We start from the raw sequence: 13,076 nt of genomic DNA on the forward strand, positions 1-13,076 counted from the left end.
ACCGGCCAGAAAAAGCCAGATATTGTATAATTCCATTTGTGTGAAACGTCTCGATGAGGCAGATTCAGAGAGACAGAAAGCAGATTAGTGGTTGTCGGGCTGGGGAGGGAGGGAGAAGAAAAGAGTTACTGCTAACAGTTCTGGGGTGATGAAAATGTTCTGGACTCAGATAGAGGTGATAGTTTTTCAGTCTCATGAATATGCTAAAACTCACTGACCTTTATATACTTTGAAAGGGGTGACTTTTATGATATGTGAATTATAATTCAATTAAAAAACTGATTTTCCAAACTGCATGTGGTTAAAAAGAGTGCATGCTTAAAAAGAGATCACGCCTGTGATCCAGCTACTTGACTTGTATTAGCTACCTACTGCTGCGTAACAAATTGCCTTTTCAAAGCTTAATGGTTGAAGGCAATAGATGTTAGAGAGAGAGATAAAATGCAAATAAACCAGGAAAGTTCCTAGATAATCTGTTGTAAAGCCAGGGTTGCGAACCTCAGGATTTGAAGGCTCTCTGAAGCAAGAAGGAGAGCTGATCATTATATTCTTTTATTCATTTGGTAGTCGAGTGGCCAGGCAAGGGGAAGGAAGGTTTGGGGGAAGACCGCTGTGTGTCAGCCACTGGAAAGCAGCCAGCCAGCTTGGTGAATCCCAGGGTGGGGGGTCTGGCTCCACCAACTGCAGGGCTGATACCAATGATGGCACCTTCCAGAATAGGAATAATGTAGTAATGAAAGGGGCTTCCCTCATAGCTCAACTGGTAAAGAATCTGCTGCAATACAGGAGACCAGGGCTGGATTCCCTGGATTGGGAATGTCCCTTGGAGAAAGAAATGGCAACCCACGCCAGTATTCTTGCCTGGAGAATCCGACAGACAGAGGAGCCTGGTGGGCTACAGTCCCTAGGGTAGCAAGATTCAGACACTAAACCACCAGTAATTAATAGAAGCTCTGTTGAACAACCACCCTGCCAGGCTGTGTGTGCCGTGGTTTCTCTCTGTTATCCTGTCGAGTGCCCACATGTCTGTTATCCTCATCTTACACGGGAAGAACTTCACGCTTAGAGAGGTGAAGGTCCTCTGTGGCCGTACACAGTGGGTGGCAGAGCAGGGATTCAGACTCACGTTTGCTTAGACTGGAAGTCCTTGCTCTGGAGCACTGGGCCATGTTGTCCTCCCGTCCGCCTTGCAGACAGACCCTGGCAGATGGATGTCTGCCAGCTCCTCAGCCTCCTCCTCCTAGCCCACCTACTGCTCTGCCCTGTGTAGGCCCAGCTCCTCTTTTTAAAAACTTATTTGTTTTAAAAAATCTTTTGGCCATGCCACATGGCACATGGGATCTTAGTTCCCTGACCAGTGGTTGAACCCGGGCCTCCTGGACTGGCAGCGTGGAGTCCTAACCACCTGGGCCGCCAGGGAAGTCCTAAGGCTTAGCTCCAGGGCCTTTGCGTGCCCAGTGGCCTCAGATGCTTGAGTGAAGAGGGCTGCCGAAGGCACCTCTATTCCGTGGGCGTGGCACACCAACAGCAGTGTCTTTCCTGGCTTGTTTTGGGGATGCGTACAGCTCCAGGATTATTTCTGTGAGCTCCTGAAAGAGAGCAGTCTTAACCCTACGTAGGAACCCTCACCAGTATAAATGGGATTAGAAATCGTGAAGTCCTAAACGGCTGGCCATGAGAAGCCCCAGCCCTATTCATTCATGGTAGGATTTACACAGCACCTACTGTGTGCCAGGTACCAGGCCAGGCAGTGGGTTCTGCAGCCAACAGGACCTCGCTCTCGTGGAGCTTCTGTTGCACGTGGGAGGGAGACGGGTTATAGACAGGAACCTCGTTTCCGATAGTGACTAGTGGAGTGGGTGAAACAAAGCAGAGAGGTGATAGCATGGTGGAGATAATAGCAGGGTCAGGGCAGGCTCCCTGGGACAGTGGCATCTGAGGGAAGCCCTGAGTGACGAGAACTAAGCAGCCTGTAAAGACCTAGAAGAAAGCCTTAGCCCAGCGTTTCCAAGGAGGAGGGGCCAGCACTCCAGAGGCAGCCCAGGGCAGCAACAACTCACTTGCTTTCTGGTGCCTCATGGGGGGTTGGCAGAGGCAGGGACGCCGGCTACCGGGAGGGGACTAGGGGGTGGGGTAAGAGATGGTTTCTGGATGGACACGCAGGGCCTTTGGAATGCTTGCTGCTCCACTCTGCAGTATTTATACCTCTCCTCCGGCTGGGAAGTCAGCTTTTTCATGTTGGCCGAGAAAAACTCCGAATAAGGCAACGGCAGGCCAGGACATAAGAAAGAAGCATTCCACGTTTCCCTGTAATTGCTTTCAAATTAGGTTCTGTCGTCAAGGGGCAAAGCACACAGCTCTGTCCCTGGCTGCTTGTGCAGTTGGGAACCGGATGGGCAACCGAAGTGTCCCCGTGCCCCTGCCCCGCCAGCCCTGATGACCTGAGCCGGAGGGGCCATCCGAGTCCCACACCGCTGCACCTGTCTCAGTCGCGGCCGTGTCATCATGACCGGTCCGTTTTCTCTTCTCTCAACTTGCTTGCTGGCTTTTATCTTTAGAATCTGCTAAAGGCAGTGGACCTTCAGAGTAGCCCTCCCATGTGTAATCTCAGAGCTATTCCAGAGGTTTCACAGACTTCCTGGATGGATCCATGCGGGTGTTGCCAGGGCAGTCACCTTTTCACCTGGGCCCCTGGTAACCCAGATTCCGGAAGGCTTAGCTTTCGGACCCTGAAAGCACCTTTAGGGTTGGTGATGAAGCCCAGGGGCCAGGGGAGCAGGCTCTGCTTTCAGGACCTGAGAAGATGCCCTGCTGGGGCCAGGCCTTGCCCAAAGCCTGGCAGTAGCCGGCAGATGGGCGATAAGAAGGGTGGGTGCCTACCCCAGGAATAAATAGCTGTCCCTCCCCGGTGTCCAAGCCCCGACACCCTTCCCAAGGTCCCGTGGAAGCAGTAACCATGGGCAGCGGCCGAGGCCACAGCGGGCAAGGTGGAAGTTCAGGAGGCGGGACAGCGGCCTCCCCCTCAAAGCAGCCGACACCCCAGCGGAGCGGCAAACCCAACACGGTATTGCAGAGGCAAGGTTTGACAACTCCCAGCTCCCCAGGGAACCCCGTCCTGCTTGCCAGTGCCCTGGGAGAGTTTGCCAGGGCTCAGCTAGGCAGCCGGTCCTTCTGGGTCAGGCTGCTGGCCTGGGACGTCTGGCTAAGGGGGTGGGCGGTATAGAGAGTGGAAGGCGGGGGTGCAGCAGGAGGCAGCCAGCAGCTTTTCCGAAAGCCTCGTCCAGCGTGGAGTCAATGGAATCCACATGTGAGCGTCCGTTGGCGGTCGGGCGAGCGCGGCCCCAGCCCTGGTCAGGAGCTCCTTCGCCAGAGCCATCATCAGAGTCGGCGTGCGCGCGCCCCAGCCCAAGCCTCGGGTCCCAGCTGACTTTGCAGGAGACTCCCTTCAGTCTGGGTTTAGTGGAATTCCAGCCTCCAGCCGACATTTCCTTCCACGCCACCCCCTCCAGTACTGAGAGCATGGCTTGTAACACGTAGTCGCTGAGAAGACAAGGGCAGGAAAGTTTTTTCAGCTGGGTTAGCCGCATCCCGCCAGGATCCTTCCCCTTGGCCCATGCCATCACCCTGCCTGCTGGAGGGCCACTGGTTTCTTACTGGGGGCTGCCCCGCAGTCCAGAAGGTTTACCTCTCTGGGTTGGGGGAGGGAGTCACCGATGAATGGCTCATTAAAGCCCATTGCTGCCACATTCCTGGCCGCTGAGGTCACCTCCCGAACAATATCCATCATTCATTCACCCAGCCGCCCCACATCCTGGCCACTGGGAGGGGTCCCTGTGACACAGGAAGGACTTTATGACCAGCGATGCTTGGCCTTGCCCTCCCCTTCCAACACACAGTGACAAGGCAGAAACAGCTGGGGGGGGTGCTCCCGAGGCTTGCCCATGGAGCACCAGTGGAGCCCAGACCGACCGACAAGCTAGTCTTTGCTTCTTCCACCCCGCGCCCTCCCCTGCTCCCCCACACCCATGTGCTATTTTAACAACCAGAGAAGAATCTTTAACAGGCTGCCAGTGTGCAGAGGCAAGTTCTGAAAGCTCTTCTCTGTGGTTTTGTTCACATGTGTTCTCAGAGGCAGAGTCCACATCCTTCCTCCCTCACTAGGTAGGTCAAGGGCTGGGCGCAGGCTCCCTTCACAGGATGGCAGGGCCACCACTGGTACTGTCTGCCTGCCTCCCACGCTGGGCTCAGGCCAAGCCTTTAAGAAGCAGATGGGGGACTTACCTGGCAGCCCAGTGGTTAGGACTCCTTGCATCCGATGCAGGGGGCGCGGGTTTCATCCCTTGTGGGGGAACTAGAATCCTATGTGCCATGCAGCCTGATCAAATTTTTTTTTGTTTGTTTAAGAATTAAAAAGCAGGTGGGCTTTGAGGGGAAGAGCCCTGCCTGCCTCTGCTCGCCATGTGAGCTCAGCTCCAGCTTGGGGACTGAGATGGGGACAGGACCTTTCTTGACTTTGCTTTGCCAGGCTGGTAGAGAACATTCCACTCAGAGGAATAGGTGTCGGCCCCATGTTTGTGTTTATTGACTGTGTGACCTTGGGCAAGTCTTTTAACCTCCCCCCCACCGCCCTACCTCAGTTTCCTCACCTGTAAAGTGGAGATGATAGTGTCTCACGTGACCACGGGGGTGGGGGTTTTAAACTGTTGCTAAGTCATTGCTAAGTCACTTCAGTTGTGTCCAACTCTGCGACCCCATAGACGGCAGCCCACCAGGCTCCCCTGTCCCTGGGATTCTCCAGGCAAGAGTACTGGAGTGGGTTGCCATTTCCTTCTCCAATGCGTGAAAGTGAAAAGTGAAGTCGCTCAGTCGTGTCCCAACTCTTAGCAACCCCATGGACTGCAGCCCACCAGGCTCCTCCATCCATGGGATTTTCCAGACAAGAATACTGGAGTGGGGTGCCACTGCCTTCACGTGTAAATGGTGGTGGTGGTTTAGTCACTAAGTCATGTCCAACTCTTGCTACCGCATGGACTGTGGCCCGCCAGGCTCCTCTGTCCATGGGATTCTCCAGGCAAGAACACTGGAATGGGTTGCCATGCCCTCCCTCCAGGGGAACTTCCTGACCCAGGGATTGAACCAGCGTCTCTCATGTCTCCTGCATTGAGAGCCAGGTTCTTTACCACTAGCGCCAGCTGGGAAGCTGGGCCAGGGCACCTGACTTTAAATCTCGCTCTGTAACTTCACAGGGACATGACTACCTGTGGGCAAATCACATCACCTCTCAGACCCTCGGTTTCCTCATCTGTTAAATGGGGCAGAAATGGCAAGCGCCTCACAAGGTAGCTGTGCGGATGAGAGACGTTATTAACATGGCAAAGTGCCCAGAACAGCGTGGGGCACACAGTTAGCTTACGGGAGTGTCTGCTGTGGTTGTTACCGTTCCCTCTTTTCCTGAGGGTGTCACTTCTGTAGTTGAGTCATGGCTTGGTTAATGAGATCAGTTCTGTCCCTCATCACACTGGAAGCTCCTTAGCGTGCAGCCTGGGTCTGGTTTTGCTCAGCGCGGTGGGTTCAGCGCCAGGCCTGGCCCTGACCGGCAGGCAGCAGATGCCCGTCTCAGGAGTGGGTGTCCCGCCCCACGGCGCCCTGGCCATCACGGAGCCAGCGGGGCCTGCCCCGGTCCACGACTTGTGCTGTGACAGAGCTGCAGAGTGGCGGGGGCACAGCGGACCCACGAGGCCTCCATCTATAGAAACCACCCTCCATACTACCCACCCCACACATCTCAGTCTAAACCGGGCAGGGAGAGGGAGTGAATAAGCAGAATGTTATTTTTGTAACCAAGTAGAAGCAGCTATGAATTTTTCATGTCCCGATGGAACTCCAGCTCCTACTCACAGTCGTGCCACATGGAGCTGGAGCTGCGCGTGGTGGGCTTGATCCCGAGGAGGGCCTCGTGACTCCTGCCCATTGTGCCCCGGGCTCGGGGCCCCCTGAGTCTCCAGTGTCAGCAGATGCCCCTGGTCTTCCGGGAGGAGAAGACGGCCGGACAGGCCATGGGGTGCGGGCGTGGGGCCTCTCGGCGGCCTTCCCGTCCGTCATGTGTCGGGTTCCTCGCCACTGAGGCCACGCTGGTGGGTCTTCTCCCGGAGCACTCGCTCCGCATTCTGCTTCCGGACAGGGAGACGGGAGTGCCAGGCAGAGTTACCATTTATCTGCAAGTAGTCCTTCCCTTGACATTTGTTTAAAACTGAATACTTCATCTGTGCCAGGCACAGTCCTAAGTGATTTACTTGCGTTATTTTGTTTAATCATCATTTAAGAGAGGAGATTACTGTCTCTGTTTCACCCAACACGGAACCTGAGGCTCCTTGCTTGCCTGAGGTTACCCTGCTGGAAGGTGGCCTCAGTGGGCAAAGCATGTCTGCGTGAGGCCCCAGCCAGAGCTCTTGTTTTCCGCCCAGAGAAGGTGAGCAAAGGTGTGGAGATGGGCCCTGAGGACAGACGACCTGAGCCCAGTGAGGTCAAGTTCATTCAGAGCCCGCGCAGGTTGGAGTGAGAGGGTCTTCTGCAATCTCGTTTCCCCTCCAAACCGTGGTGGTGGGGTCAGGGCCTTTGCAGACAGACTAGGTCCCACCCTTCCCAGGGGTGGAGTGGGAAGCCGCCGGTGTGGATGTGGCCCCAGGTGTGCGGGATCTCGGGACGCCCAGCTCTGTGGCGGACGTTTTAAAGCATTCCTCTCCACCTCCCTCCCACATTCAATCCCACAGCAAATACAGGCGGTAGATTCCGATAAGTCCATCCTACAGAGTAGGATGATGAGGTGTAGGTAGGCCAAGTCACCTGGTTGCAATCCCAGAAGTAAGCTGAGGGGCCGGCACTCAAGCCCTGAAGGATTACCTCAGGTGTAACATAGGCTGATGGAGAGAGGTGCCCTCCCTGCAGACCAGGTGCCTAGATCTCGGCCCAGAAGCACCGGGGGCTCGGTCTCTGGGAACTGCCCTCTTGTGTCCTCAGCCGGGGATGTGATGGCCAGTCTGCTGCCCCACTGCATCTTTCAGGCGCAGGGGACAGCAGAGGCCCGGCATCCCCTGCCACTTCCTGTCCCAGCCTGGCCTGCTGCTGCCCACTGCCCAGGCCCGAGGCCGCTGTGCCCTGGGCATCCTAAAGGCATGTGCGACGAGAGACTAAATTTCTGCCGCCCGGGAGCACACACACACATATGCACGCAACATCCGGCAAGAGCCCCACATGACTGGAGAATGCTGTCCGAGACGCCAAGGGCTGTGTGTGGGGGCGAGGGCAGGCAGGGTGTCCGGGGAGGAGGGGACCCCAGGAAGCATGGTGTGCGGAGAGCTGAGCGCCTGCTGTGTACTCCAGCTCTACAGGGTCACCACCATGAACCCTTGCGCTGACCGTGCGTGACTCGGGTGGTGTCTTCGCTGCCACATTGCAGATGAGGAAGCGGGCGTTGGGAGGGTTGGGTAACCTTTCCGCAGGGGTGGTGTAACCAGCAGCCTGGCCCCGGTTTGTCCAAACTCAGAGCTGCTCGGGGGAAGGAGCAAGGGAAGTGAGGTGGGGAGGCAGATGCGTGCGCACCTCGCCGAGAACCTGCTCCAGAGTAGCTCACGGCTGCCAGGAGGCAGAAAACAGCATGCAACTGTTAGGAGTGAAGCAGAGGGACTTACCCTGGTGGGGTCCCGTGGCTGAGGCTCCACGCTGCCAGTGCAGGGGGCCTGGGTTTGATGCCGCAACTAAGACCTGGCAGAGCCAAATAAATAAAAATACTGAAAAAAGAAAGGGGGGGAAACAGTGGTCTTCTGACAGACCTGCACAGAGGAGGGGCGGGCATCTGAGTCAGGATCGGTGGGGCAGGCTGGCCAGCCTGGGTGGCTGTCCAGGGGGGCTGATGCTGGGGGAGGGGTGGGTGTGGACCGAGGGGCAGAGGGGACAGCCGTGGGCAGGTTTCTGTCTCTCCGGGGCGGTGGCAGTGGAGCTCTCCTTCCTGTTGGTGGGAGGTGGGTGGGATACCCTAGCCGCCTGCAACCCTCCCCCTTTCTTCCGGTTTGGAAGGATCATCGCATTTTAAGGGAACCCTTGCTTGCACCCGCCTAGTGGTGTGTTAATTAGATGGCTTCTTTGTCTGCGAGGGGCCTTGCATTGAGTCTCCCAATGAGCTGTTCTGGTGACAGTTGTCAAAACACATGGTGTTTGACCAGTGTCTTCCTGGAAGCCCCTCGCCCCCCACACGGCCTCTGCCTGCACCCGGGCGCAGCACGGGCTCTCTCGTGCATTCCTGGCCGTTGGCCCAGGTCCACGCTGGGCCTGCAGGCTGGCGGGGACAGGGCAGGGGACTCCCGTGGGAAACAGGCGTGGGCTTTTTCCCAGACCCTGCTGCCGGGGCTGCGTGGGCCGGTCTCCCCGGAAGGTGTCTGGACACGTCCACCTTAACTGATGTGACGCACTTCCCTGGCGCTGGAGTTGATGACGACAGGCCCCAGCCAGCAGGGGGCTGAGCGCCAGTCACCTTGATCGCCACGCCCAGGCCCCATCCTCCGTAGTTCTCTGCTCTGGTTCAGGACTTGGGCTGCCAACGTGAGTTCCAGTCCACGCTCTGCCACCCATTATCCCGCTGACCAGCCGGTGGTCTGGGAACCAGCCTGAGCCTCAGTTTCCTCCCGTCAGCCTGCCTGGGTCGCTGTGGAGAAAGGCGCCAGTGTAGATAGAGGTTGGGCCCTGGGCCTGACCCCGGGCGAGGGCCGCATGATGGCCTTGTTGATGCAGAGTCAGGGCCGCGGCCCGGCCCTCTTGCTGAAGAGCCCCGACAGCCACACTGACCCTCCCGGCCACCCTCTGTTCTGCCTCCCCAGACCTTCACAGCCTGGTGCAACTCCCACCTGCGGAAGGCGGGCACGCAGATCGAGAACATCGATGAGGACTTCCGAGACGGGCTCAAGCTCATGCTCCTCCTGGAGGTCATTTCAGGTGAGCCCCACCCCCCACAGCGGCCCTGCAGGAGCCCCTAGGACTCCGCCTGCCCTGCGCATGGCTGCCAGGCAAGAGCAAGGCCTCTGCCAGCCGCAGCAGCGCTGCACCGGCGTCGGGCTGCTCTGGGGAGCAGTGGGGGCCCTAAACCTCCCCCTCTCTCCCTTTCATGGCGTTCGGCCCTCAGGGGAGCGGCTGCCTAAGCCGGAGCGGGGCAAGATGCGAGTGCACAAAATCAACAACGTGAACAAGGCCCTGGACTTCATCGCCAGCAAAGGCGTCAAGCTGGTCTCCATCGGGGCGGAAGGTGAGTCTGGACGGGGCCCAGAGCAGAGTGGCGTTGGAGGAATTCCTCAGAGGCCCAGCGGTTAGGAGTCCATTTTCTCACTGCCGAGGACCCAGGTTCAGTCCCTGGTCAGGGAACTAAGATCCTACAAGCCACACAGCCAGGAAAGAAAGAAAAAGAAGTTGTGTTGGTGGTCAAGATGGGGGTGCCAGATACACCAAGTGGCGACCACAGTGTCTGCCTTCGATGTGGCATTGGGTTCACAACCCACCCCTGCTTTCCTTCCCCCAGAGAACAATCCAGTCCAAGACCAGGGAATCTGGTTCCCCCGGTCATGAGGGGCACAGGGGAAGAAGGGCTTTGCTCGGACCATGGACACCTCACTCACCCTCCCAGTACTGGCCTGACACGTGACCCGCCGTCCCTGAGCCAGGAGCACCTTTGCCCTTAGGCCCCCCTGGTGTCCACGGGCAAGAGGGGCTCAGAGGAGAGGAGGACGCTCGCGGCCCACTGTCCGGGCTCTGGGGCAGGGAGTATAGGTCCAGAGGTCAGGGAGCAAACCTTGCTGGCTGTGTGGCCTGGGAGACTATGGCCTCTTGATGGGGCTCCCAGGATCTCTCTGGGCCCCATGTGGGTGCCCGGCTGGCACCATGACCTTGTCTCTGGGTCCTGGCGGGAGCAGCGGCATGCCCTCGCTCCAGCAGCTGAAGCTCTTGTCTTGAGCTTCCCAGGCGCCTTTCAAGACCAGGCGAGGCCTGATGGAGCCCAGAAGGTCCCCATCAGCCTGGGCTCACAGTCTTGCTCGTTAGTCAGAGCAGGGTTTCGTACACCCCGACATCCCTGTTGTCCCAACTTTTAGAAAAACAAAGAAAACTAATTGCTGTTAATGACAGGGCTCTGAGAGTCTGGCTGAGACTCCAGGCCAGGAATGCATGTCCCGTGTTCCAAGGCTCTGCCCTGGCCCGGGTCCTCTCCAAGGAGGGGTGCCAAGCCTCGCATGCCACGGTCGAGGTGGTTGGTGTTTGTTTAAAAAAAAAAAAAACCCAAATTCAATCAGGCCCTGAGATTTTCTGTCCTTGCATGGATCTTTCCTCCTGGCTCCCCTCCAGCCTCCTGCTTCTCACAGCTGGATTTTTTTTTTTTATTTTGCTCAAATGCTAGCCTGTAAACACAGACAGGGCGAGAGAAGACTCATGGCAGTCGTGTTTTCATTTGGAGAAAAACTCAGTCTAAAACCGTTCCCCGTTCACGCCCAGACCGCTTTGCTCCCAACACCCATGGCCTTTGGGCCTCTTGTGGGCAGCTGGCCAGAGCCCTTCTGAGATCTGGGTACCTGAGAGCCCTGATCTAGACCCCCACCCACTCCCGACTCCCTGTCCCTCCGCACCGTCTCGGCAGCTGCGGGAACATGACTTCCTCGTGGGGCTTGTGAGTGGGGTCAGGAGGCGGAGGCACAGCTGCAGGTCCAGGGAGCAGCTGGTGGGTGTGTTATGAGAGCGGCCACCGTCCCCCTGGTCACAGGGACTCTCTAAGCCCTCCGTGACCAGCCTGCTCGGGCACCAGCTGGGAACGGGCACTGGGGCCGGCACCCAGGAGGAACACAGCGTGGATTTCCTGGACAAATCCCTGCTCTCACCCCACGAGAAGGCTCGGCCTAGTTTCCAGACCTGGGGTTCTCTGCCCTGGGAAAGGTGCAGACAGACACCATGTCCTTCCCCTGCCTCCAGGCAGCCAGCTGCATGTATTTCCTCTCCCCAAACCCTCAAACGGAGAGCTCCCCTCAGCCAGCAGCCCACAGCTTCACTGGGGGGTGCCTCTCCGGTGACTAAAGAGCCCCCCACCCCACTCCCTCCTGGTGAGTGTGTCCTCTGGGAAGGCTGGGCCTCATCCTCTGGGGGACCGTCGTCCCTCCTCCTCAAATCAAGCTCCCCTAGAGTTTTCTGTCCTCGAGGCCAGTGAGCACGGTCTCTTGAGGCATCCCTCCATTCTCCCAGCCTCCTTCCTGCACCTGGGCTGTGAGAGGCGCGGTGGGCTGCAGGCCTGAGAGCACCGCCACAGGCGTGTCAGGCTGACGGGCTCTGGTCTGCGGCTGCTCGTCCGCACTTCTCCACCTAACCCCAGACCCCAGGGTGCCTGGGTGTCACAGAAGTGGTTTTCCTCCAAGTTGCTGCAGCTGGGGAACGTGTGGTCCAGACCCTTCTCTCTCCCCCAGGAGTCTGGGAGAGTGGTTTTTGGTGAGCAGAGGAGGCGTGAGCTCGGCAGCTGGCCCTTGTGCCCCTGCTCCCCGCCGCCCACGGCTCCACGGCTCTCTCTCTCTCTCTGTCTCTCTCTTTCTCTCTGTCTCTCGCTGGGCCAGGTGCTGGGGGTGCAGGACTGATGACAACGCAGACGAGGAATAGGCAGCTGCTGCTGCCACTGAGTCACTCAGTCATGTCCGACTCTTTTGTGACCCCAAGGGCAGTAGCCCGCCAGGCTCCTCTATCCATGGAATTTCCCAGGCAAGAATCCTGGAGTGGGTTGTCATTTCCTTCTCCAGGGGATCTTCCCAACCCAGGGATCGAACCCATGCCTTCTGCTTGTCAGGCAGATCCTTTACCACCATACCAGGGGGGGAAGGCAGACAAACCAGCCAGTGTGTGCATGTGAGGGCAAGAGCAGGGTGCCGGGGAAGTCAGGGAAGCCGGGAGGTGACGTAGAAGCAGAGATATAGAACAGGCTGGGAAGGACCACCAGCCTTCTGAGGAAGGAGGCAAAGGGTGCACTTTGTGGGTGAGATCCTTAAAGCAAGCAAACGCTGACTCGCCAAGAGGGTGGAGCTTAGAGGGTGCTGGGGAGGGAGCGGCCGGGTCACGCAGAGCAGGGCTTGTGAGCGCGCCTCCAGCACACGGTTTGTTTCAGGCATGGTGGAGCCTGAAGCAGGCGCTAGACACAAATCCGATGCACCTGTTAAAGTGACCACCCTGCTGCGTGAGAGTGGATCACGGGGATGGAGGAGGCGGTGCATCGAGATCTGAGGGACATGACAGTGGCTTGGACTGAGGTGGCAGCACTGGTTGTTGGAAGGAAGGGGACAGATTCTCAACAAACACTAGCGTGGCCTGCGCCTGCTAGTGGGGAGACATGCCCATACAGGGGTGACGGGGCCGGAAACGCAGGCCCAACAATGCCTGGGAGAAGTCCTTTGCACTGGGTCACGAGAATGAGCTACCCGGAGAGGAGGAGGCCTGTGTGGCTAAGAACACGTGTGCGGAAGGAAGCCTGAAGGTGCCTAGCGGCAGAAGGCTTTGGGGACCACGCTTCCTGTTGAGGGACACCTTCTCTCAGCGCAGGTGGTGCAGGACAGGCCTGGGCAGCTCTGTCAGATGACGGAGTTGGACTCTAGGCAGGTCCTGGGGCGCCACCCTCTGGCTCTAACAACCCTCTCTCCCTCTGCCCCTTTCCCTGTGTGCAGAGATTGTGGACGGCAACGCGAAGATGACCCTGGGAATGATCTGGACCATCATCCTCAGGTTCGCCATCCAGGACATCTCTGTGGAAGGTGAGAGCCGAGAGCCTGCCGACTGGCAGAGAGCAGCCTTTTCTCTCAACCCCAGTGCCACCCAAGTTTGGGGGACTTGGTTAGACTTTCCAGTGTTTTGTCTTCATGCCTTGAGGCTCTTTCCTGAGTCTGGACGTGACTCCCAGGGCCTGGCCCTGCCCAGGAGTGCTGGGTGGAGGTGCGGCCACGCCCTCTCAGTGGACCCTCACACCACCCTTGTCCGGTGGGCGTGACCGTGCCATCGACAGTCTGGGAGCAGACTCGCGA

The 13,076-nt window shown here is 58.0% G+C and overlaps 1 protein-coding gene across 4 annotated transcripts in view; it reads left to right on the forward strand.

Annotated features, from left to right (window-relative positions):
• ACTN4 (actinin alpha 4) overlaps positions 1-13,076 on the forward strand; it is a 72,459-nt gene that overhangs the window by 34,873 nt on the left and 24,510 nt on the right. For all 4 annotated transcript variants that reach the window (XM_027978247.2, XM_027978249.2, XM_027978248.2 and 1 more), the window contains exons 2-4: positions 8,871-8,985; positions 9,173-9,292; positions 12,723-12,809. In XM_027978247.2, coding sequence (XP_027834048.1) covers positions 8,871-8,985; positions 9,173-9,292; positions 12,723-12,809 — 322 coding nt within the window. The remainder of the gene's footprint in view (positions 1-8,870; positions 8,986-9,172; positions 9,293-12,722; positions 12,810-13,076) is intronic.

The sequence above is a fragment of the Ovis aries genome, chromosome 14 (genome assembly GCF_016772045.2).
Source record: "Ovis aries strain OAR_USU_Benz2616 breed Rambouillet chromosome 14, ARS-UI_Ramb_v3.0, whole genome shotgun sequence".
Lineage (NCBI taxonomy): Eukaryota > Metazoa > Chordata > Mammalia > Artiodactyla > Bovidae > Ovis > Ovis aries.